Source organism: Culex quinquefasciatus, chromosome 2 (assembly GCF_015732765.1).
Source record: "Culex quinquefasciatus strain JHB chromosome 2, VPISU_Cqui_1.0_pri_paternal, whole genome shotgun sequence".
NCBI classification, from domain to species: Eukaryota; Metazoa; Arthropoda; class Insecta; order Diptera; family Culicidae; genus Culex; species Culex quinquefasciatus.
Window position 1 is genome coordinate 215,229,200 of NC_051862.1, and position 25,148 is coordinate 215,254,347.

The window sequence follows — 25,148 nt, forward strand, 5'->3', positions numbered from 1 at the left end:
GTTTCTCTCTCTTCTCCCCTTCACAACTACACACCTGTTTCAATGGAACTCCTCTTGAATTCCTTCATTCTCATCCCTACATACACGCATAGTCCGCAGTATCGATCCAGAGAATGTTTGTCGGCAGTCATGTAGTGGTTAGCTTATCAATTTAAACCCGAATACCACTCCAGAGGTAATAAAGATGTTAACAGAGCTGATTCAGTGCGAGTCGTACGGCAGTGAAGTTCGCAACGCCAAGATGACCCCGGAACAGTTTAACCTGCATCGACCGGAGCTGGAAGGCATCGTGAAGCGATACTTTGACAATCCCAAGCTTCGCTGCGAGATTCGGTCCGCGGAGGTGACTCCGTTCAGCAAGAGTCGCGTCGGATATCTCGGGGATCACTTTGTACTGGAGTTGGTTGTTCTGCGGGTTGGTGAGAGTGAGGAAGATACGCTGAACTTCTTCTTCAAGATTCTACCGAGTTCGATACCGGCGTTGAACGAATACCTGAGTGGGATTGGGACGTTCCGTAAGGAATGTCGCTTGTACAGCGACCTCTTCCCACGTCTTGCCCAGTTTGCCCGGTTCGCCCCGAAGTCTTATCTGGCGAAAGATGACCAGCTGTTGGTGTTTGAGAACCTCAAACTGCAGGGCTACACCACCATCAACTGCGCCGAACTGGGAATCTTCGATAAGGCACATCTGGAGCAGGCACTGTGTGCCCTGGCCAAATTCCACTGCGCCTCGTTGATGGTGGAGACCAAGACGGGGAGGACGCTACCGGAGCTGTGTCCTGGCGCTCTGGACGAGAACTGCTGGATTCGTCGGGATGGCAATCCACGCGTCCAGGAGTTGGAAAACGCCATCGAAGTCCTGAGCGAGCTCGTGAAGGTCGTCGAAAGGGATAACCCTAACCTGCCGGACATCCTAACCAAACTGCCCGACTTTATCTTTCAAATCTACGACCTCGTGAAGCCATCCGAGGTGTTCCGAAACGTCGCTTGCCACGGCGATCTTTGGGGTAGCAACCTGATGTTCCGGTACTCAACCCCTGACGGACCGCCAGAGGACTGCCTGATCGTGGACTTTCAGTTTGCGCGTTACGCACCTCCCGCGTACGACGTAAACATGCTGATCCACCTTACGACCACCGGGGAGTTCCGAAAGCAGCATTACGACGAGCTGATCGATTTGTACTACCGAACAGTTCGAAGTCAGTTCATTGCGCAGTGCCTATCGCCGGAGGAGATCTTCCCGGAGAAGCAGTTCCGGCAGTCTTGTGGCAAGTATAGGATCTCTGGATTGATCGACAACTTCCTGATGAACCACGTAACCTTGCTACCCAGAAGCTGCGTAGATCAGATCTTTTCCTCTCCGGAAGAGTACAACAACTTCAGCGGGGAGGACAAGATCCGGATGTGTTTGAATGTTCTAAACAGTGATACGCAGTACAGAGCGAGGATCACCGGAATAATCCGGGATCTGATCGCGGCTTTGTAGTAGGTGTAGAAGTCCCATACATACGATACATTCCACTCAAACAATAAAACGTGTTTTTCGAAACCCACGAAGTTTCATTTACCCAAAAGATCTTCCTTATCTCAAACTACGCAAAGTCAACTAGCCCCGTAATCTCGCACGATAAGTCAGTCAGCCGTCCGAAGACGGATCCATGTCGCACAACCCAACCCAACAGTCACCGATAGCAGTCGACCCAGCGCGAACCATGGTAGTGAAACCGTCCGACCTTGGCCTGGTTAGCGCCGATCTGGAACTAATAGTCCGACGCGTCTTTGGCGAGTCCGTGCTTCACCACGCGATCCAGCACGCCTGGATCGAGCCGTTCGGTGGGAGTCCGGACGGCTTCTTGGCGGACCATCTCGCGCTGAAGATGCTCCTCACGCTGAATGGATCACGCAACGAGGAGCTTTCGCTGTTTGTGAAGGTGATTCCGGCGGCGAACGCAACGCTGGCGGGGTATTTGGTTGAGATCGGGAGTTTTAGGAAGGAGGTCGCGCTTTGTGAGCAGATTATACCGAAGATTGGACTGGCGATTCCGGGGGAGAAGTTTGTTCCGAAGTATTTGCTGACGAAGGAGGATCGACTGATCGTGATGGAGAACGTGAAGCTGCAAGGGTACGATATCTTGAAGGGGAATAGCGGACTGATGGACTACGATCACTTGAAGAAGGCGTTTGAAGCGTTGGCGCATATGCACGCGGGATCGATTCTTTTTGAAGAGCGGGAATCAAAGGGGTTGCTGGAGCTGTATCCGGATGCGTTGAAGGAGAACGCCTGGACGGGGATCGAGGGGAGCATCCGGACCCGGGATGTCGAGAATGTGATCGTGCTGTGGTGTGAGTTCTTCCGAGTGGTTGAACGGAACTCCGGTAGGCTTGCGGAGATTATAGCAGCGCTTCCCGGAGTGATCCGGAGTCTGTATGGATACGTCAAATCCTCCACTGTTTGGCGTAACGTCTTCTGTCACGGCGATCTCTGGAACAACAATGTGATGTTCAAGCATGGTTCCAGCGGTGAACCCGTAGGATGTATTCTCGTTGATTTCCAGCTGTCCCGATACACGCCTCCGGCGTACGATCTCAGCCTACTTCTATCGCTTACCACAATGTACGAGTTCCGATCCCAACATATGGACTCCCTAATAGATCACTACTACGAAGTATTTGCGGGACATCTAACTGCGAACGGATTCGATCCCGCAAGTATCTACTCGAAGCAAACCTTTCTCGAGTGTTGCCGGTACTACCGTCTAGCCGGTCAAATCCACGGCTGCATCATCGGTCCGGAAGTCATGCTGGCGCAGTGTTACCTGGACGAGGTATTTATGTTGTCGGAGGACTGCGCCGGATTCATGCCACTCTCCAAGGTGAAGATCTGTTTGAAGGCGTTCCAAGCGGATGGGGCGTACCGGGATCGGCTGCTGGACATGATTCAGGAGTTGCTTCCGAATGCTGCTTAAGCTTAAATATCTTAATATCTAACCACACAATAAAACTAGGGATTTTAGTGAAACTAAATTTATTTAAACCCAAACAAGTACTCCAAAGTTTCGTCCACCGTATCCAACAAGTTATCCCGATAGTAGCGATCCTTGTCCAGGAACTCCTCGATCACCTTATCCCTACTAACAAGACAGAAGTCGTAGTACGTCTGCGGGTGGTTGACCCGGAGGTCGTGCAGATATCCCTCGGGAAGATTCACGAACGCCAGCAGTACTCCGGACCACAGCAATCCCACCAAGCGGTAGTGATCGAGACTTTCCCTGAACTGATCCCACGGAAGAATCGTGTTAATATCAAGGTTGAGCTTCTCCAGCTTGTCTGTAAGCGTTTTGAAGTAATGCTCAACATAGGATTCGTAGAACTGATCCCGGTGGGATCTTCGGGTTAGGAGGTAGATCGCGCAGTGGAAGTCCACCGCAGGTGGAAGGTATCTTGCGATCTGGAAGTCGAGTAGAACACAGCTCGTAGGATTGTCGTAGTCCGTGCTTTCTATACTGTGATCCTTCGGGAATCGGAACATAAAGTTGTTGAACCAAAGGTCTCGATGGACTACTACCGATTGGTATTGCGTCGATGGTTCGACAAGCTGGAAGATACGATCCATTTTGGAGTCCATTTCCGCTTCAATCGTTTGCTTGTAGGAGGGATTCTTTGAATACTTCGATGCGCAAAGGGCAGCTTTCTTGATTCCCTGAAAGTAATATGTGATGTTACATTTTCTCAATACATCTGAACATGTCGTCTACTTTACCTTCAAGCCAGACATAAACCAAGGATTATCCATGAACGTTGTTTCAAAGAGCATTGATCCGAATTTGTCCTCTAACTTGATCCCTTTCATCTGGTTGATCTCTAGGTCCAAACAACACGCATGCATTTGGGCCATCGATTCTATAATCCGCAACATATGCCCTTGTCCAAACTCTTTCCGATACGGCATCCCTTCAAATCCGTTGTCCACGAGATCCTCCATCACCATCAGATCATCCCTAGCAAGCCAGCAAGCCGGCTTCCACTTTTGGACCTTTTCCGATCCTTGTTCAAACTTTGGAAACATCTCCCGGTAACACACCGCTTCTTTGGTGAAAATTCCGATCTCTTCGATGATCTTTCGCTGCGTCAAGTCCGTTATCGGTAAATACTTGACAAAGTACCGAAAATCTTGCAAATCACCATCACCCTTCTTCACGGTCACAACCAAATGCGAGTACTCCCCGAGATATCCGGGTTGACCGCCCACCCTATCGATCCGATAGCTTACCACATCGAAGGAGCCCGCGACTGCTTTTGAGTTTCGCACAACCGCGGCGCACTCTTCGATCGTGATCAGCTGATCCATGGCTTGCTTTGTCTTCTAGATCCAAGATGGGTGCCACACTGAACCGAACTAACTTGGTGACACCGACTTGTGCGAAAAAGCATCTCTAGTGGTAGTAGCAGACTCTCCTCTGTGCATGATTGTTTAGTATATCAGGGCACCGTAGGAATTGTACTGACCGCTGTTTGTTTTGTTTGGATAAGAGAGCGATAAGAAAATTGTGCGGTCATAACTCATTAGCACTCAAGGAAGAAGTATTACACTTTGAATGCAATAAAATAAAAGTTGTTATTTTTTACAGTGTCGTAAAGTTAAACCCAGTTGAATTAGAACTGATGAACGTGCCGTCGGACACATTTAGATTGCTTCGTTATTTTCGTGTCAACGCCGGCTTTGATCACTTGCGCTGCGACGGGTTTTGATTGGATGATGATCTTCATTAGGTTTTTGAAGTTTTGTAAATTAAAACGATCATTTTGATCACATCTGATTTATTTGCAAAATTATTTAAATGCAAATAAGTATTCTAAAGTTTCGTCCACCGTGTCCACAAAATTATCCCTGAAGTAACGATCCTTGTTCAGAAACTCCTCGATTACTTGATCTCTACTAACGAAGAAGAAATCATTATAGCTCTGCGGATGACTCCTCCTTAGATCAGGCAGGTACCCCTCAGGGAGATTCACGAACGACCGCAGCACTCCAGACCAAAGAAGTCCCACCAAGCGATAGTGTTCGAGGCTTTCCCTAAACGAATTCCAGGGAAGAATCGTTTTGATATCAAGATCGAGCTTTTCCAACTTGTTCGTCAACGATTGGTAATAGTGATCTACGTAGGACTCGTAGAACGCATCCCGGTGGGACCTCCGAGTCAAGATGTAGATTGCACACAGCAAGTCCACGGCCGGTGGAAGGTACCGTGCCAGTTGGAAGTCCAGAAGGACACAGCTCGATGGAGTGTCGTAGTCTGTAATTCCCGATTTGGGATCCTTTGGGAATCGGAACATAAAGTTGTTCGGCCACAGGTCTCGGTGGACCAATACCGATTGGTATTTCACTGAAGGTTCGAATAGTTCAAACAATTGTTCCATCCGGGAGTCCATTTCTGCTTCAATCGTTTGTTTGAAGGTAGGATTCTTGGAATATTTCGATGCGAAAAGGGCAGCTTTCTTGATTCCCTATAAAAAATACAAGATATGTTATAATCGAACTAGATATTTAAGTTTTCTACGATACCTGTAAACCGGCCTTGATCCACGGACTTTCCCTCCTAAATATCGTCTCAAAGAGCATTGATTCGAACTGTTTCCCCAGCATGACTCCGTTCAACTGATTTATCTCGAGATCCAAACTACACGCATGCATCTGGGCCAACGAATCAATAATTCGCATCATATGCCCTTGTCCGAACTCCATTCGATACGGCATTGCTTCAAATCCGTTGTCCACCAGATCTTCCATAACCATCAGATCCGCCTTAATAAGCCAGCACGATGGTCTCCACTTTTGGACCTGCTCCGGACTCTGTTTAAATCGCGGGAACATCTCCCTGTAGCACTCGGATTCCTTAGCATGATAGCCAACTTTTTCAATCAGTTTCCTGTGCGACCAGTCCGTTATTGGCAGACTCTTGACAAAGTACCGGAACTCTCGGATTACACGATTACACTTCACGCTCACAACCAAACGCGCATACTCTCCCAGATAACCGGGAAGACCGCCCACCTTATCCAGTCGATACCGGACGATATCAAAGGAGGCGTTGCTTTGTATTGCTTTCGAATTTCGCACCACCTCGGCGCACTCTTCGATCGTGATCAGTTGGTCCATGGCTTGCTGGCTGGGGAAGTGCTTATTCAACGACGGTTTTCTAACTAATCTCCGAGCTTAGTTACAGGCGTTGTGAAAACAGTAGCTTTAGAGGTGTAATTGCTTAGCATATCAGCGTGGTGTTAAAATTATACATGCCGCAATTTGTCTTGATAAACGAGATAAAAAAAGTTTCAGCGTGATAAAACACAGCCATCTTTGTGAGGAAGGTCACTAAAAAAAAGTTGCAACCGATGGGATTGAAACCAGCACTCACCGATGGACTGGCGTCTTAGCGCGCTCGGCTATCGGATCGACATTGACATTTCGGTCAAGTTAGTTTCCCATAATGATTAACATTTATAACTTTAGACCTTTTTAAATGTTTTGAATGATTTTAAAGTTTTAAAATTATTTTTATTGATAAATGCAGAAAATTTCACAAAACATTTATTTTTTAACATTGAAAATTAAAGCGTAATTTTAGGGATTTTTGGTTCAAAATTTAAATTTCCATCTTAAAAATGTTTTTTTTTTATCTTGGTTGACAATATTTTGGACTTTTTCCAAAAATATTTTTACAATTATATCAATTTCGCATTTTTTTTTTATTTTATATCTTGATTTTGTTTTATTCTTAACTCAAGCGAAAAGTAGATTTTTTAGTTCCCAAAAACATTTCATAAAAAATCTAAACTAAAACATAACGTATTTTGGAAACACAATCTCAAACCTGGAAAAGTCTAAAAAAAACAGGATTTTTTCAGTTATTCTTGTTTTACTGAAAAGTCTTAACCTAGACTTAGAGATTTTTCACGCTAAAAAATACAATTTTCACAAGGACCTAAGTTGAGCTAAGTGATACATCAAGCAGAAAATTTCCAGTTTCACGGGACCATCAAGTTTCGTGGAAATTTTTCAGATTTAACAAAAACTACAATGTTTCAGAAAATTGCTGTTTTTTAGGAATAAAATTATATTACAAGGCCAAAGTAATTTTATCTTGAAATTTTCACTGACATTCACAATATTTTTGAACAGGCGAAATGTTGGTAAAAGTTATGATAATTGCATCTTAATTTTTTTTTTCAATTAGTTGTACTTTACGTTTACAAAAAAAACGTTACAAGGATTAAGATTTATTTAATTGAAGCAAAAATTACACTTATATGCTTTCTATACTTTTCAAGTAACATACTACACTGTAAAAAATACAAAATATCAATGAAGTCTTCTATAAAAATCCCAAAATCCTACGGTTAGGGGAGGGGGCAAAAAAAGCCTTTGTTCTAGAAAGTTGTGCGAAATTGACTCAAACTCATTGTAGAAAACAAAGAAAAAAATCATCGGATAGAGTTGCACACATTTTTCTAAAAAGTGCATGAATTGTGTGATAAACTTATCAACTACAAAACTCTCACGCATGTGACGTTAAATTTACAACGAATTGTTTAAAAAAAAGTGCAATTATGGAGACTTAATCCTTGCATTTTTACAGTCACTAGAATCAGCCTCAAGCTTAGTTAAGTATTTTTTACATGGTTTCCTTTAGTATAGTAGTTACTCATCGCAGTTTGAATCATTGTATTTTTTTTTTAAACTAAAATTACCAACTTTTGCAAAGATGCTCAATTTTGGTCTAAAAAGAATATTTCAAGTTTTTAAATGGGGGATCAAGTTACCTCTAACATTTTGAAAATGCCGGTTTAAAATATTTGTTTTAAACGCTTGCTATGACTCAAAGAATTCATCAGATTAAAAACGCTTATCATTCAAACATAGTTGAATGTTTAAGCTTTCAATTCATGCAAAAAGTTTATAATTTTGTGTGAAATTAAAAGAGTTATATGCGAAACAAAAAAGACGATCAAGTCTCTCAACTTTCCCATTTATATGAAATATGTGGTCCCAAAGCTCAAATTTTGGAAACTTCTTTAAAATGCCAAATTTTATTTGAATTGCTAAAATAATCGAAATACAAAACAATAATTTTTCTATGAAAATATATCTCGATCAGACGGTAATAACTAAATTCATGCCATTTCAATAACAAATACTGTTAAAAAAACAAAAAGTGTTATGGAATATTCTTGCAAAATCCATTTTAGCATTAGGGTTGAATAACAGTTTACGATATCATAACAAAATTTATTATTGGTCTGATATTGATTGAACGCCAAAACAACTTTGGAATAACATTTTTTGTTATGGAAGAATACCTCCAACTGTTATTGGGATGATCGGATTTGTTGTTAAAATAGAGCAATTCCAGCTCAAATCAGGATATTTTCTGGTACTTTTTTACCCGACCCTCTCCGATTTCAATGAAACTTTGTAGACATGTTATCCTAGGCCTATATAAGTCATTTTTGTGTATATGGAGCCAATAGTACTCGAGAATAACATTTGAGAAGGGCGTAAGGTATTTAAATACTTTAGTATTTTGCAATTTAAAAATTACTGTATCTCGAAGCCGTTGCATCGTATCAAAAAGTGGTCAAAGACAAACATGTAGGAAATTGGGCGGGCTTTCTGATAAAAATACACTGAAAAAAAATACACGCCACTTTTATTTCATTTTTCAATTTTTAAGTTTAAAAGTTAAATGTGGTGATGTCACGATTTTTTTTTTTCGCTCAAAATTTTTGAGGAAATACCCTAAGATGTTACCAAAAGACTGACGAAAAATGCAGGATGGTATGTCTCTCCTAAAAAAATACAAAAATCATTTACTAAAACTGTTTTTTTGAAAAGTGGTCTGAACGTCAAAATTTTTAAAAACCGGTAGTGGGAATCGATTCCTCAGATAATTTTACATAAAAGTCTCCATATTGACCATTGTCCTATGTCCAAACCTTGGAAAGATACAGCGGTTTTAAAAATAAAAATGTTGAAAAAACGGGATTTTTTGTGGTTTTTGTCATTTTCTATATGACAGACTTGGTTTTTCAGTCTCGTAAATATTTTTACCGGAAAGCTCGTCCAATTTCCCATAAGTTTGCCTTTGACAGCTTTATGAATTATGAATGAATGAATGAATTAAACAGCTCAAAAGGTTAGTATTAAAATCATTTCAAAGTGTATTTGATTTTTTTTAACTCAGTTGAAGTTATCTTTTACAAGTTTTATTAAAATTCAAATAAATACTCCAACATCTCCTCGACACACTCGGTCATGGTCTCCCTGTAGAACGTATCCTCCCGAAGGTACCTCAGCATCAACTCGTCCCTATTTTCGTTGCAATACCGATGATACCGTTCCGGCTCATTTTGGTGCAAATCGTCCAACACATTCGCCGGCAAGTTAGTGAGTCCCAAATAGATTCCGGTGAACACGTGCGCAATCAAACGGTACTCTTTGAGGGTCGTTTCTAGTTGAGATTTTGGAAGGATTTGCTCCGGGTCTAGCTTGAAGGTTCGCAGTTTGTTTGCGAGTTGATCGTGGTAAAAGTTGAGGTAGTGATCGAAGAACTCGTCTCGGTGGGATCTTCTAGTAGTAAGGTAGAGTGTGAGCAGGAAGTCGATGATCGGAGGAAGGTAGCGACAGATTTGGAAGTCCAGGAGGACGCAAGCTGTGGGGGATTGATCCTCGTTGAACTGGAACATTACGTTGTTCAACCAGATATCTCGATGAACGAGGACGTTCTGATACTGGTGGGTTGGCTTGACAATATCAAACACCCGATTCAGCTTGCCTTCCAATTCCTTTTCCATGAGCTCCTTTTTCGCAGCATCCTTGCAATACTTGGTTCCATTCAACGCGATCGCTCGAATACCCTAAAACGGTAAAAAAATCTCGTTTTACTCCACTAATCCAAATCTGTATCAAGTCAAGTTACGCTTAATCCCGCCATAAACCATCCATTATCTCGCGACACCGAAGCCTCAAACAGCACATCTTTGTGCGACTCGTCCAGTCTCCGTCTTCCGGCCAGATTGTACTCGTGATTCAGCGAACAGGCATGCATCTGAGCTACGGCATCCAACACCAGATGCAAATGAGGCTGATCGAGTGCGGTTTTGTAATGCACCATGGTGAATCCATTGTGCCACTTTACGTCCTCCAGCACGATCAGATCGTCCCGCGTGTAGTAGCAATCCGGGCGCCACTTGGACGATCCCTCGTTGTTGCCGAACTTGGACAGAATCTCCGAGTAGACGCGAACCTCCTTCCGGAAGAAGCCCATTTCTTCCATCATCTCGCGCTGGTTCTTATCGCCCAGTGGGAGCGATTTGATAAAGTACCGCTGACTCGATCGTTGCCCATTGATCTGCTTGGAAAACACTGATTAGGTCGTATAACTAAGTAAGATGGTCAATCTTACTTACCTCAACCTCCACGTTCAAATGCAAATACTCTCCGAGAAATCCCAAATGTCCCGGAATCTTGGTCAGCTTAAACCCCAAAATCACAAACTCTTCAACCTTGAGAGAATTCCGAACAATCTGTTCGCATTCACCGGCACTGATTAGATCGTGGTACAGACCGTGAACTTGGTGATCGCTTGACGTTGTCATCGTTCTACCCTACTCTACTAATTGTTGAACTTGGTCTGTGTAAAGCTCAATCTCGACTGAGAGAGTTTGCGTCGCGGCGTGTTACTCAAGATGCTCTCTCGCGTCTCGCGGAAAGCTCCAGCAGATCGGTTTCGGTGAGAATCCCACTTTTGAATTGACTTACGAATCAAGTGTCGCGTGTGATGTAAGGAGTTGCGATCTTGAAAAGTGGCTGCTTCCATTCGAAGGGGGATTCCTACTTGAATCATTGATAAGAATCTGTTATAAGATTCAATGGCTTGCGATACAAAGAATTTGAATTTTTATGTATTTTTATATGGAAGATTAGTTTAGAAATTTTGTCGGAAAGTGGTATAGTATAGTTTCAAACTGTTGTCAACTTGGAGATTCGCATGCTGAACAACTTCGTCAAAGACAACAAATCTCTCCGAGTTGATCCACACGGAGAGACCGGTCAGGGAAAATCTAAGAAAATCTTGGTTAATTTAACTTAAAGTATGGGTAAATTTTTTACACAGCTTTTTTTTCAACAATCGATTGTTCATTTTGTTAAACCGACATTGCTGACCACCAGTAACTAAAAAATAGTTGGAATTTCCATTTGTGTTGGTTAAATGGTCGAAAAAAAATTCTAGCAGTCGACTGCTTGAATATTTTTTTCAGAAAATTTACTATTTTTTTTGTTTTCAGCTGAAATATTGTGGAATATTCTGTAAAAAACAGGCTGGACAATATTTTTCAACTATTTTTTAACATTTTTTTTTTCGTTGTATCAACCAAAATATTGTTGCATGCAGCAAATTATTAGTGGTTTTTGACAAAACATTTCTTAAGAAAACATAATTTATGTTAGTGTCTATATATATTTTCTTTAATTATTTAACGATGCAGGCTGGGCCGAATTTCTAGCTATAATTTTTACTAATGTCTTACTTACAGCAACAAAATGCAGGGTAGAGCATTCCAATTGGTTGAATACAGAAAAATAATCGTACATGTAGGCAATAATTAGCTGTTGTTAGCAATATTTTTATTGAATTTGCAGTAAATTTTATAATAATGCCTCACAAATAAATGCTGGGTGTTTTTATATTCGTATTTATTCTGCCTAAAATTTTAACTTTTTGTACTAATTTGATTTTTTTTGCATGAAGTTATTAAAATACTGTTAAAAAGCATAAAAACAAAACTTTTTTTAACTGTTATTAAAAAACATGTAAAGTTTGATTAATGTTTCAAAAAATTATAATAAAAAAAGCATATTTCAAATATTGTTCAACAAAATTAAAAAAAGATGTTTAATTTCCCGTGAATTCCTTAAAAATAGAAACCGAGCAAAATTTTCACCAGGTTTTAAGCTTAAATTTTTATTATGTTGTATAAAATTAAGTGTTGTACTCACTTACCATTACTGTGAAATCATCCGATAAGTCATCATCATCTACAACGGTCTCAGGTTTAGTTATTTTTCTTGTGTTCGGGCACAGAATTTACACCAAAGCGAACCTTTTGCTGCAAAAAGATATATGGAATTTATTAGTAATTTTATACAAAATTCTTAATTTCGGCTATAAACTGATAAAAGCAACGTAATTAAATGTACACAGCAAAAAATACGATGGTAAAATCGATGCAAAAGCATGCACATCACCTTCGTCAAAAAAGACACTTAAGAGCGAGTCCACGAGCAAAGCATACCCATGTCGCATCGACCTCATCAATCTGCCTGAAATTTTCAGGGGTTGTTTGTACGTGTAAAACTAGCATCTGGCCAAAATATGAGCACTCTAGGTCAACGGGAAGTGGGGCAAATCGGGACACAAAGTTTGAAGGTTAAAAAACGTAAAAAATCTTAAAAAGGCTATAACTTAAGCAAAATTCAATTTAATTTCAAAATTCAAAATGCATCTTAAAGGGCTTCAAAAATGCAACAAAATGCAGGGAGAAGCATCCCAATTGGTTTAATCTAAAGGGAGTTATTGGCATTTTAGTGAAAAAATAGCATTATTTTCAAACTCAAATAAAAAAGTATTCCATCCAGATATCAACTCGGATCGACCTGCAGCTTGTAGGGGACATCTGGGACTACCATCTGAGACTGAGACCGCTTTGGGTAAGGCAGTTTAACATATCAAATATGGGATCTAAGGGGTCCTCCGAGCAAAAATTTACTACCAAAAAATTCACTAAAAGTAAAAGTGTCTATTCAATATGTTAAACTGCCTTACCCAAAGCGGTCTCAGTCTCAGATGGTAGTTCCAGATGTCCCCTACAAGCTGCAGGTCGATCCGAGTTGAAATCTGGATGGAACCCTTTTTTATTTCAATTTGAAAATTATGCTATTTTTTCCACTAAAATGCCAATAACTCCCTTTAGAATTAACTAATTTGGATGCTCTACCCTGAATTTTGTTGCATTTTTGAAGCCCTTTAAGATGCATTTTGAATTTTGAAATTAAATTGAATTTTGCTTAAGTTATAGCCTTTTTAAGATTTTTTACGTTTTTGAACCTTCAAACTTTGTGTCCCGATTTGCCCCACTTCCCGTTGACCTAGAGTGCTCATATTTTGGCCAGATGCTAGTTTCATATGTACAAACAACCCCTGAAAATTTCCGGCAGATTGGTGAGGTCAAAACGACGTCCCATACAAAGGGGTATGCCCTGTTCGTGGACTCGCTCTTAATATTACACGCTGCATGTAAAACTTTTGTAAAAACAAAAAAAAAGTTGCAGCCGACGGGACTCAAACCGAGCACCAACAGTTAGGAAGGGCGCCTTAGCCCGCTCGGCTATTAGACCGATGAAAAATGGAAAGGATAAACGTATATGTGGGCTTAGCCTGTCCCATTTTGAGGTCATGTCGAGGAATTTCAGGTGCTCACTTCTTAAATGGTAGATTATGATGTTAGGAACAATGTTTTCTTAGACAAGAAAAAATAATAAAATACTTTCTCGCACCCCCTAGTCGATTTACTGAAAAAAGTCACTTTTTGAACAAATTTTCTAAAATCGCTTGGAATCAATACAAAAACTGTTTCGATCAGGTGTGTATTATCTTCAAACGATAGGTTTTTGTCCATAGATTAAGATGCACTATCAATATTGGACGAAAATTTAAGTTTTGGACTCTCCCAGGCGGATTTGTGTCGAAAAATCGCATTTTTCGAAACTTTTTCAGAAATGTTCATTTAATTCAGGGTAGCCTATTTTTCCCAGTGAAACCAATACGTGCAGCTTGTAGGAAATTTCATGGCGAACATTTTTCTCTCTGAGAAAATGCAATTTCGACACTCCAGAGCCAAGATATTTGAGTTTTAGTGAGGAAAAAAGTGCCAATTTTCAAAATTTCTCAGAATTCTGAAGCAAGGCCTACTAATTACACGATGTAGCAAGCACATGTCTCAAAGGTCAGGGTATGCTTTTTATAGTAATTTTGGCCGCTGAATCCGAATCTGAAATCAAATTTCGTGCAAACAGTGATGTTTTGGAGCTACACCCTTTTGGAATGTTATTTGCGTGTTTAAGAGGCAGTTTTTGTAAATATTGCTCGGTTTGTTCTAGAGTCGTATCGAGGTGCTCCGATTTGGATGAAACTTTCAGCGTTTGTTTGTCTATACATGAGATAAACTCATGCCAAAAATGAGCCCTCTAAGACAAAGGGAAGTGGGGTAAAACGGGCATTGAAGATTGAGGTCCAAAAAACATAAAAAATCTTAAAATTGCTCGTATTTAAGTAAAACTTCATCAATTTCAACTATCTTAGATGCATTTGAATGGTCTTTTGAAGCACTTCAAAATGAGCCATAGACATCCAAGATTGGTTTAACTTTTCTCATAGCTTTTGCAAATTACTGTTAAAAATTGTTTTTTTAAACCTCAATATATTTTTGCAACAGCCTCCAACACCCATACTCTTTTAGTTCAAGTTAGGGAATTTCATGGACTATAAGCCTACGGTAATAACTTTTGGCCAATCGCAGTTTTTCTCATAGTTTTTCGATTTTTCTATAACAAACATTTTACAATGTTAGTTATTGTCCTGTTGTTTAGTCTCACTTTTGTCATATTCGAAATCCTCGGAAAATTCAAACTCCAAACTGGCATGAGTTCATCTCATGTATAGACAAACAAACGCTGAAAGTTTCATCCAAATCGGAGCACCTTGATACGACAACAAACCGAGCAATATTTACAAAAACTACCTCTTAAACACGCAAATAACATTCCAAAAGGGTGTAGCTCCAAAACATCACTGTTTGCACGAAATTTGATTTCAGATTCGGATTCAGCGGCCAAAATTACTATAAAAAGCATACCCTGACCTTTGAGACATATGCTTGCTACATCGTGTAATTAGTAGGCCTTGCTTCAGAATTCTGAGAAATTTTGAAAATTGGCACTTTTTTCCTCACTAAAACTCAAATATCTCGGCTCTGGAGTGTCGAAATTGCATTTTCTCAGAGAGAAAAATGTTCGCCATGAAATTTCCTACAAGCTGCACGTATTGGTTTTACTGGGAAAAATAGGCTACCCTAAATTAAATGAACATTTCTGAAAAAAGTTTCGAAAAAATGCGATTTTTTCGACACAAATCCGCCTGGGAGAGTCCAAAAACTTAAATTTTCGTCCAATATTGATAGTGCATCTTAATCTATGGACAAAAACCTATCGTTTGAAGATAATACACACCTGATCGAAACAGTTTTTGTATTGATTCCAAGCGATTTTAGAAAATTTGTTCAAAAAAGTGACTTTTTTCAGTAAATCGACTAGGGGGTGCGAGAAAGTATTTTATTATTTTTTCTTGTCTAAGAAAACATTGTTCCTAACATCATAATCTACCATTTAAGAAGTGAGCACCTGAAATTCCTCGACATGACCTCAAAATGGGACAGGCTAATGTGGGCTACATATTTCAGGGTGTAATATTACACAGAATTTCACTTTACTTTATTTATAATGAGGAATGAACAAATATCAATAATGCTGCTTACCAAGCTTGCATTAATTTAACAACTACTTTTGGCAACACACTTTCATCGCATTTGATTCAATTTATTCAACGTACTCCGATTCCTGAAAACAATGTTTTGAGTTATACTTACCAGTTTATTGAGCAGTCTTTCAACAGCATTTTCAAAATATTGATATTGTATATTTTTCTTAAATTTTATTTTTTAGACATTTCCCATCATCTAATTTTTATTTTGATATTATGTATACGCATTTTCATGTATTTTATGTTTGATGATTCTGAAAAAATAAAGATTCATCCATCGTAAGCACGAAGGTTTTTAATGATTCAGTTTACTAATCAAAATCACAATAGATAAATTGTTGTGTAAAAATAAACCCATACTTACTTAGATTAACCAACATTTTGCTAAATTTGCCCGTGCAAGTATTGTCGTGCAAGAGTTCGCCCGCCTGTTCCTTTCACTGCCCTTCCCTTTCCTTTAAACACACAGTAAAAAATTGTGTAAATTTGGAAGGTTGAATATTACCTCTTTTATGATGTAATTTTACCTCAATTTAGACTGAAAAAGTGACATTACAACAGAAAAGTGGTAAAATTACACATTTTTTCTGACATAAAAGATGTACCCCTTCCCAGATGTAATATTACCATGATTTTTTTTCTGTGCATTGTCATGAAGTCCCCTCACATCAGAGGTCCTCATTGCGAATGTCCTCGTCTTGCTCTTCATAGTTCATAACCTGCAAAGAAATCATTAACAAGCGTACTCACCTATTGCACCTCCACAATTGTAACAGTTTTCACTTTGATTTGCCACTTCAACATTAGTTAAATAGTGTAATTTTCACCTTTCACATCCTCTCACTTCACAATTAACAACACAAACTCAACAAATCGACCGCTCTTGTTCGAATCCTGACTTCAAATGACGGACGTAAACAAACTGAAGTTCATTTTTTAAATATTCAACCAATTGTTAATTATATTCAACCAACAATATTTTTGATTTTCCTAAAACCAAAGCTAACAGTCGAGCACGTTTATTCGACCATTAATACCGAAAAAAACTATTGAATTTGAAAAGAATGCAAAACAAAACAAACAATTCATTTACTCAATAACGGATGTCTAAAAAGTTTGTTTAAAAATAGATTTCAAGTTTTCATATCCAATATGAATTGCCCAGTTTTAACTCATTCGTACTGCAGCGAACGTGCTGAATTAACGGAGTTATGTAAATAAAGTGATAAAACCAAGGATAAAACAATACAAATTGGTCCATAGGGGCAAACAGTTTTCTACCCATTTTTCGTTAATGCGTGTCCCAAAACCTTTCTATGATGTATACTGGCTGATTTAGTGTGCAATGTTGATGTTGATTTTTGGCCAACAACTTCTAAATTATCTATCATTTCATTTAAAATTTATAAGTATTTTTCTACTGTTATTTTATTAGTTACGATATCTTTTTTGTACGCTTTAAATTGTCGACCCATCATTCCAATTAACTTCAATTTATCATCACATTTCAATAAAAACCGCCAACCCCAGCATGATAAAATCGCTCCTCCGTCCCAACAACAGCGCGCGCTAGGTCCCGCGCTATATTTTGCGCAAGTCATCAACTCAACTCATGTCGTTATCGATGAGCGAAAAGCGAAAAATTTGAGCGAACCCGTAGTAGTGTCCAACACGACTCGTGAGAGAGTAGACAAACATCGTTCAGCACAGCATAGAGACATAGAGTGCAGGAAGTAAAGTGTGGCTGGTTTTGCACACGCGAAACAGCTGAGTTCGGCCGCCGCGTTCCAGTCCGTGTCGAGCTCAGCGCAAAGTTGGCTTACTAGTCGAGTGAGTCTAGTTGTGCGAACTAGTGTAAACTAGAGAGAGAACATGTGCAACACCATTCAATAATGCCAAAACAGTTTCACCGAGCAGCAAATGTTTGAAGGTAGTGATTTCGAGGTGAATGAGTTGTCTGAGTGGTGCTTGTTGAATTTCAACCGATTCCGTGACGTTTTAGGACGCTGAGCAGCTTGAAATTCAATCCAAGGACCCATGAATTCACGCAGTAGGACGATTGCAAAAAAAGGCAACTTTGTTGATGACTTTGGTGAGTAATTATGTCACACTTTGCTTTCACCCTGACCCGTGTTTATCATCTGTCAAACAAATCTCATGGAACAAGGCGCTTCAACTTTGCAGGTATGCGTGCGTGAGCAGGCCATGCGTTACGTTTCCCCTTAAGGTTGGTGTCTTCGCTAGACCCATTCGGTTGTGTGAGTTTGGATGATTTTTGCTGGTTTTATCTTATTTTTGAATGAATTCAATTTATCTTATCTGGATTTTCAGACTTACACAAAAAGGCTGCAGCAGGACGCATTGGCTTATCAGTTGGTCCGCAGCCTCCGTACTTAAGGCACGTTTTTGCCCACCTCGGTCGTTCGTTCGGTTATCAGTTCGCGTAGAGTGTCTCTCGGCCGCGCCATGAATCTTACCACGTGTGGCCTCACCGAGGAGGACGTCGAGCTGATAGTGAAGCGCTTTCTGCAGGAAAAACGTGACAAATATAACGCAAAATTTCGAGTGCTTTCGTATCGCGTCGATCGGCTCAGCGAGGAACCAATCGGCTACCTAGGAGATCATTACTTTTTAAACGTTGTACTTAGAGAAAAAATGGTACACTATTCGGAGGAGGAGGAAGAGTACGCGGAAGAGGAATATCTCAGCTTCTTCATGAAGATCCTGCCCGAGCAGGTCCCAAAACTGGCCGATTACGTTAAAGAGATGGGTTGTTTCAAAAAAGAAATCCAACTCTACACCCACTTAATCCCACGCCTTCAAGACGTGGCCATCGGCACCAAACCGTTCGCCCCGCGAGCCTACCTCACCAAAGAGGACAAAATGCTCGTCTTCGAGAACCTCAAAGTCGAAGGCTACCGAATGGTGGAAAACAACAAAAGTCTCCTGGACTACGCCCACCTCGAGGTAGCCCTCAAAACCGTAGCCAAACTTCACGCCGCGTCCCTCGTCCTCGAAGAACGCACCAAACAACCCATCACCAAACTCTACTCCGGACACCTCAACGAGAACGTGTACATCGACGACGAAAAGTACGTCCGCAAAACGAACCTGGACAACGCCATCAAAGCCCTCAGCGAGCTCATTAAGCGCATCGACAAATACAAAAACTCCGACCAGCTCGGGCTCATCTTGGAAAAGTTCCCCGCAGTGATTAGGAAAATTTACGACTTTGCAAAACCTTCCACGCGGTATCGCAACGTGTTTAACCACGGCGATCTGTGGAACAACAATCTGATGTTCAAGTACGAGGAGCTGGATAAGTCGTCACGCGCAAATAGTGATGCTGGTAGGTATCTCTCGCTCGGATCGGGCAAAATGTGCATCTCCGTCATAATACAAACTAACACCTGACACAGGGTGGCCACTCAACTATTAAATTTGGTATAGTTTCAAATTAGACAAAAAAAAAATCAACAAAAATAAGCAACAAATTCGTTACAATTTGTTAAGATTTTTTTCGAATTTTTGGAATCAACAATATAGCAATTCCAGCTCAAATCAGGATTTTTTCTGGTACTTTTGTACCCGACCCTCTCCGATTTCAATGAAACTTTGTAGACATGTTATCCTAGGCCTATATAAGTCATTTTTGTGTATATGGAGTCAATAGTACTCGAGAATAACATTTGAGAAGGGCGTAAAGTATTTAAATATTTTAGTATTTTGCAATTTAAAAATTACTGTATCTCGAAGCCGTTGCATCGTATCAAAAAGTGGTCAAAGACAAACTTGTAGGAAATTGGACGGGCTTTCTGAAAAAAATACACTGAAACAAACATACACGCCACATCTATGAGATTTTTTGATTTTTAAGTCTAAAACTTAAATTTGAAGGTGATGTCACGATTTTTTTTCGTTCACAATTTTTGAGAAAATAGCCTAAAATGTTACTAAAAGACTGACGAAAAATGCAGGATGGTATGTCTCTCCTAAAAAAATACAAAAATCATTTACTAAAACTGTTTTTTTGAAAAGTGGTCTAAACGTCAAAATTTTTAAAAACCGGTAGTGGGAATCGATTTCCCAGATAATTTTACATAAAAGTCTCCATATTGACCATTGTCCTATGTCCAATCCTTGGGAAGATACAGCGGTTTTAAAAATAAAAATGTTGAAAAAACGGGATTTTTGGTGGTTTTTGGCATTTTCTATATGACAGACTTGGTTTTTCAGTCTCGTAAATATTTTTACCGGAAAGCTCGTCCAATTTCCCATAAGTTTGTAGACATGTTATCCTAGGCCTATATAAGCCATTTTTGTGCATATGGAGCAAATAGTACTCGAGAATAACATTTGAGAAGGGCGTAAGGTATTTAAATATTTTTGTATTCTGTAATTTAAAAATTACTGTATCTCGAAGCCGTTGCGTCGTATCAAAAAGTGGATGCTTTGATATTTCGTAGATGCTTTGATATTTCGTTCTACAATTTGATAACTCCCGCTCTCGACGGTCCCTTCAATATCGACAACGAGAGATTTCACTGTACTGAAATTCTGTGAGAAAATAGAGCGATTCTCTAGAAGAGATTTATGATTCTGCAGTTTTTTTTTATTTGGATGAAACTGAAATGTCAAAAAAGTTATTTAGCATTATACGTTTTTCCATTCAAGAGGCTCCATGCAATACACTGAAAAAATCCTATTTATTTTTTTTTTTTTTTGTTTGCTCAAAGTTTAATTCCCGGAAAACGTATTATCGAATTGTCGATTTTTTTATGGCACAAAATCTGGTATTGAAGATACGATTTTTTGAAAAAATTGTAAGTTTTGGAAAAAAACGTTACTTAATCCACCCTTAAGTGGTTGGTGCCTTCCTCTCATTCGAAGGGTAATGCTATCCAAAATAGACACGCTCGTGGGAAGGTCTTTAAATTACCTATACAAAGACAGGTCTCATGATATATTTGGAATACGTTTTCATCTAAATATCTGAGAACTAGCCTCCAAAAAGTGTATAAATAACTCTTAAGTGCTTATAACTTTTGATAGGGTTGTCAGATCTTCAATGTTTTGGACGCGTTGGAAAGGTATTTTGATTACCTGTTCAACGACGGGTTGCCTGATAGATCCGGACAACGTTTTCATCGTGATATCTGAGATCCGGCTTCCAAAAAGTGCATAAATAACACTTAATTGCTAATAACTTTTGATAGGGTTGTCAGATCTTCAATGAATTGGTCGCGTTGGAAAGGTCTTTAAAATACCTTTCTAAAAATGTATAACATGCTGGGGTTTCTTACAAAAACCAAAAATCATGTTCAATAAATAAAAAAAAAACTTTTTTCATACTTTAATTTGATTTCAAGTCACAATTAAAGGAATATAAAAAGTTAGCTTAATAAAACGGGTCGCAGGTAGGCAGTTGGACTCACAATCCAAAGATCGTCAGTTCGTATCCCAGGGTGGATGGAAGCTTAGTCAAAAGAGGTTTGCAATTGCCTCAACAATCAAGCCTTCGGACACCTAGTTTCGAGTAGGAATCTCCTAATCGAAAACGCCAAGGCAATGCTGTAGAGCGAACAATTTGATTTTTTTTTTTAAAGTTAGCTTTGTTAATAAATTTTAGTAACTTTTATTTTTATATTTCACCAGGAAAATATTACGCAGGAAAAACAATTGCATAATTCTACACAATTACTTAATAGCAAAAAATGGCCAATGGTGTCAAATAAATTTCTTTTCCAGTTATTCTCGAGCGACGAAACGGTCTATAAAAAAAACAGAATCGAAAATGATACCTTTCAAAACCAGTGCTGAAAAGTTCTACTTTTCAGCAATCGAATGAGTACTGAAAAGTTGATCTTTTGAGCACTATTATCGCAAAGTAATATTTTTCAGTACTTTGTCTTTAACAGTGAATTTACTCAACACATAGATGTTTGACATAAAATTCCATTCAAAAAGCGTTATTCGGAATTGCAAAAAAAATGTTGGAAACTCGTTATGCACCAGTTTTTTTCAGCACTCGTTTCATTTATCCAACTTAGTAAACCCCGTTGGGTAAACAAAAATCTTCTTTTTGCAGCTTGTCGCATTAACTTTAAGAATCATGGAGCAAAATAAAGATTTTAAAAAATCGACACATTTTTTTCATAATTTTACACATTTTAAAGCATTTTGAATGTGAGTGAAATCAAACACCTTTGTTTTTTTTACAATTCCGTTATCAAATTATTTAATTTTCTTATGATTCTCGAAGGATAAAACAGCCTATCTTTTTATCACTAAGAATAACAGTACTGTAAAGTATTTTTTGCAATTCCACTGTTAAACTGTCAACTTTTCCTGCCCTTCTGGAGAAACGAAACGGCTTACTTTTCCCTACCAAAAATAACAGAATGGAAAATTAATACCTTTCAATAACAGTGCTGAAAAGTTCTACTTTTCAGCACTGAAATGGGTGCTGAAAAGTTGAACTTTTCAGCACTAGTATCGAAAAGTAACATTTTTCAATATTGTTTTGTTTTGAACGATGAATTTACTAAACACATGAATGTTTGACATAAAATTCCATTAAATAAGCGTTTTTCGGAATGGAGCATTTCCGTTCGAGCAGTTTTTGCTTTTTTCTACAATGTATTTCTTATGGAGCGAACTGTCAAAAACTGCTCGACTGCGGGTGCTCCATTGCAAAAAATGTTGTAAGCAACTCGTTGCAAAACTTGATTTTTTCAGCACTCGTCGTATTTATCCAACTCGGTAAACCTCGTTGGATAAATGTACAACTCGTGCTGAAAAAATCTTCTTTTTGCAACTTGTTGCATAAACTACTATTTCAGCATCCATTTGGGTTCTGAAAAGTTCAACTTTTTAGCACTTGTATACGGGCAAAATCGATGATCGAACTTCACGCATATTCTGTTATAACAGATGTCATTTTCTATAGCAAATAGCAGGATGACAAATTTTCATGCGTTTTTTCCTTTGGGTGTACTTTTGTTGACTTTCTGAAGTCATGAAATGGCCTGCATTTCATCGTCCAAGAAGTACTGAAAAGTTCTGAAGTAAATTGTAATTTACCTATTTTGATCTAAAAATAACAAATAGATAAATAACATTTCATTTGGTATTGCGACATCGAAGCGTGTTATTGTCCTGTTATTCTTAGTCGATTTTTCTGTCTAAGGTAGCTGACAAAATTTGTGTTTTGCTAGAAAAGTTATTCTTTCAACCTAGGAAGAAGGAAGAAAACAAATGTGTTTTGTGTGATATTATGCAAAGTAGATAATCTTTTTAGGAGTTCGTTATAAGAAAAATCTGATTTAAAAAAACACAATTATATGACTTGTTTTGCCTTGTTTCGGAGATGGTTTTGTCATGTTTTTCTGCTGATTGAGGTGCTTAAAACATGATATTTTGTTTTATGGAAATAAATACTTTACTTGCGTCAAAAGTTATTTGAATGTTTGTAAAAGTTGGTTTTCGAAGCCGTAAACTATGTAGAACCGATGAAAATATAAAAGTTTATGCAGTGGAGACGAAAACGTGAAAACTTGAGATAAAATTGATATTGACCTCAGTTATTTTACTTAATAAAGCTAATACAAATTTTATTTGAAATTTTAAAATCCTTAAAACAATTTTGAACTGTTAGAAATAAAATATCAAAGATTTCATGACTGAACAATCTACCTCTAATCGTTTAATGACGTAAAATTGAAGGAGAATAAATTTCAAATATGATAAAATGCCAAACTTTTGGAATTTTATGATGCTTTTTTAATGCTTAAAATTTTAATTCAAGTTTTTTTTTTTCAAATTAGGAACTTGTACAACAAAAAAGTGAATGCTATCACCAACTGCTTAAAAGCATAAATAAACAAAATAAAAATGTTATTTACTGAACCAAAATAAATAAAAATAAAACTGAAATGGTAAATAATCGTGGAATTTCAACACTGAATTCGAGTGGCCACCCTACAACACATCTGCTTATCACACACACAAACTAACCCTCCACGTGCTTTGCAAATTGCAGTCCCAACCGACGCCCTGCTCGTCGACTACCAGTTCTCTCGTCTCGCCCCGCCGGCTTACGATGTAATGTCGCTTATCATGTTGTCCACGCTAAGTCCCTTCCGGCAGTGTCATCTCGAGTCCCTTAAATCGGCCTACTACGACGCGCTCTGCTCGATTCTGCGCCAAAATTCCCTCCCCGCCGACGTGGACCAACTGCTTTCGCGGCAAGTTTTTCTCGAATCGTGCTCGGAATACCACCTGGCGGGTTTGATCGAAAGCTGTATGTACTTTCACTGGCCACCAATGCCCGACTGTTACGAGATGGCACCCGGGACGGACTGGTTCGACGAGTCCCGGAAGCCGGAGGTGTTTGTGAAGGCGTGCATCAACGGGTTCGAGCGGTACGAGGACTATCGGCACCGGATAAGTGATATGGTGACGCAGATTGTGGACGGGTACATTTTAAGCTAATAAAACTAGGAAAGGGTATTGTTGTATAAAATTATTTGTTTGTAAAATCTCTGTTGTAGCCTGTTTTTAATTATATACATATATAAATGGAGTATTTCCTACAACCAAATTGGTGTTTTCATTTCGCATTAATCGTGTTTTGTTATCGTCACCTAACTCATTTTCATAATTTTATTCGAATTTAATAGAGCCACTCTGACGTTGATAAAAAAATTTGCTAAATGAGAAAAAACTAAACAAAACAAAATTACAAAAAGCACAAACAAAAAGTTGACCATATGTTCTTTCTGCTGTTTATAACACTTGTAGCCCCAACGGGGTCAAAAAAGTTGGAAATGCAACTTCACCGGCTCTTTGAACACTTGTAAAAAAAGTTGGAAATGTCTTTTTCATTTGGATCTACCGGATCTACCTTGTGGTAGGTGATTCTTGACATATCCAAATCGGTTGAGTTTTCGCCGAGATACGACCCCATTTTAGTCAAATTAGAATGGTTGATTGCCTATTAAATTACAAATTACATTTTTCAATATTTCCTCACCGCCATTTTAGGCGCCATCTTGGATTTAAAAATTCTAAGTTACTTTAGACTTTAATAAGAGCATTTAGGTGTCATCCTTCGACTCAGAATATAATCATCGAAAAAAATATGTTTTTAGAAATTTCATTGTCCGAAGTTGCGATTATCCATTTTTTTTTCAAAGCCCTTCGATAATCGAGTCTAGACTGTAGTGCATGATGCAAAATCTGATTCCAAAGATATGATTTTTTGTGTTTTTTTTTTTAATATCGAAATGCAGTCAAAAAAATTTAAATCGAAAATTAGTTTTTCAAAAATCACCTAATTGGCCCGTAATTTTCAAGTGACTTTATCTCGGAAACAATTTATTCGATTTTCAATGTTAAACCATTTTTTTTTTTTTGCGAAATTGGGAGCGGCCGTGGCTGACTGGTTACGGTGTTCGCTTTCTAAGCGAATGGTCCTGGGTTCGATTCCCATCT

The 25,148-nt window shown here is 38.8% G+C and overlaps 5 protein-coding genes across 5 annotated transcripts; 2 read left to right on the top strand and 3 right to left on the bottom strand.

Moving 5' to 3' along the window:
* Positions 1-71: 71 nt before the first annotated feature.
* LOC6049420 lies at positions 72-24,255 on the top strand. Its single transcript, XM_001866153.2, has 7 exons — positions 72-1,485; positions 1,637-2,957; positions 3,140-3,250; positions 9,544-9,789; positions 10,053-10,376; positions 18,051-19,002; positions 23,695-24,255. Exons 1-7 carry the CDS (start codon positions 185-187, stop codon positions 24,144-24,146), a joined length of 4,707 nt encoding a protein of 1,568 aa, XP_001866188.2. The 5' UTR covers positions 72-184; the 3' UTR covers positions 24,147-24,255.
* LOC6049416 lies at positions 1,686-3,024 on the top strand. The gene has a single exon (XM_001866149.2). The coding sequence runs from the start codon at positions 1,713-1,715 to the stop codon at positions 2,964-2,966; it is 1,254 nt and encodes a 417-aa protein (XP_001866184.2). The 5' UTR covers positions 1,686-1,712; the 3' UTR covers positions 2,967-3,024.
* Positions 3,009-4,425, bottom strand: LOC6049417. Its single transcript, XM_038251331.1, has 2 exons — positions 3,761-4,425; positions 3,009-3,700 (listed from the first exon to the last, which is right to left on the bottom strand). The coding sequence occupies exons 1-2, from the start codon at positions 4,346-4,348 to the stop codon at positions 3,026-3,028; spliced, it is 1,263 nt and encodes a 420-aa protein (XP_038107259.1). The 5' UTR covers positions 4,349-4,425; the 3' UTR covers positions 3,009-3,025.
* On the bottom strand, positions 4,816-6,477 carry LOC6049418. Its single transcript, XM_001866151.2, has 2 exons — positions 5,564-6,477; positions 4,816-5,505 (listed from the first exon to the last, which is right to left on the bottom strand). Exons 1-2 carry the CDS (start codon positions 6,155-6,157, stop codon positions 4,831-4,833), a joined length of 1,269 nt encoding a protein of 422 aa, XP_001866186.2. The 5' UTR covers positions 6,158-6,477; the 3' UTR covers positions 4,816-4,830.
* LOC6049419 lies at positions 9,220-10,811 on the bottom strand. The gene is made up of 3 exons (XM_001866152.2): positions 10,465-10,811; positions 9,975-10,406; positions 9,220-9,912 (listed from the first exon to the last, which is right to left on the bottom strand). The coding sequence occupies exons 1-3, from the start codon at positions 10,651-10,653 to the stop codon at positions 9,265-9,267; spliced, it is 1,269 nt and encodes a 422-aa protein (XP_001866187.2). The 5' UTR covers positions 10,654-10,811; the 3' UTR covers positions 9,220-9,264.
* Positions 24,256-25,148: the final 893 nt, after the last annotated feature.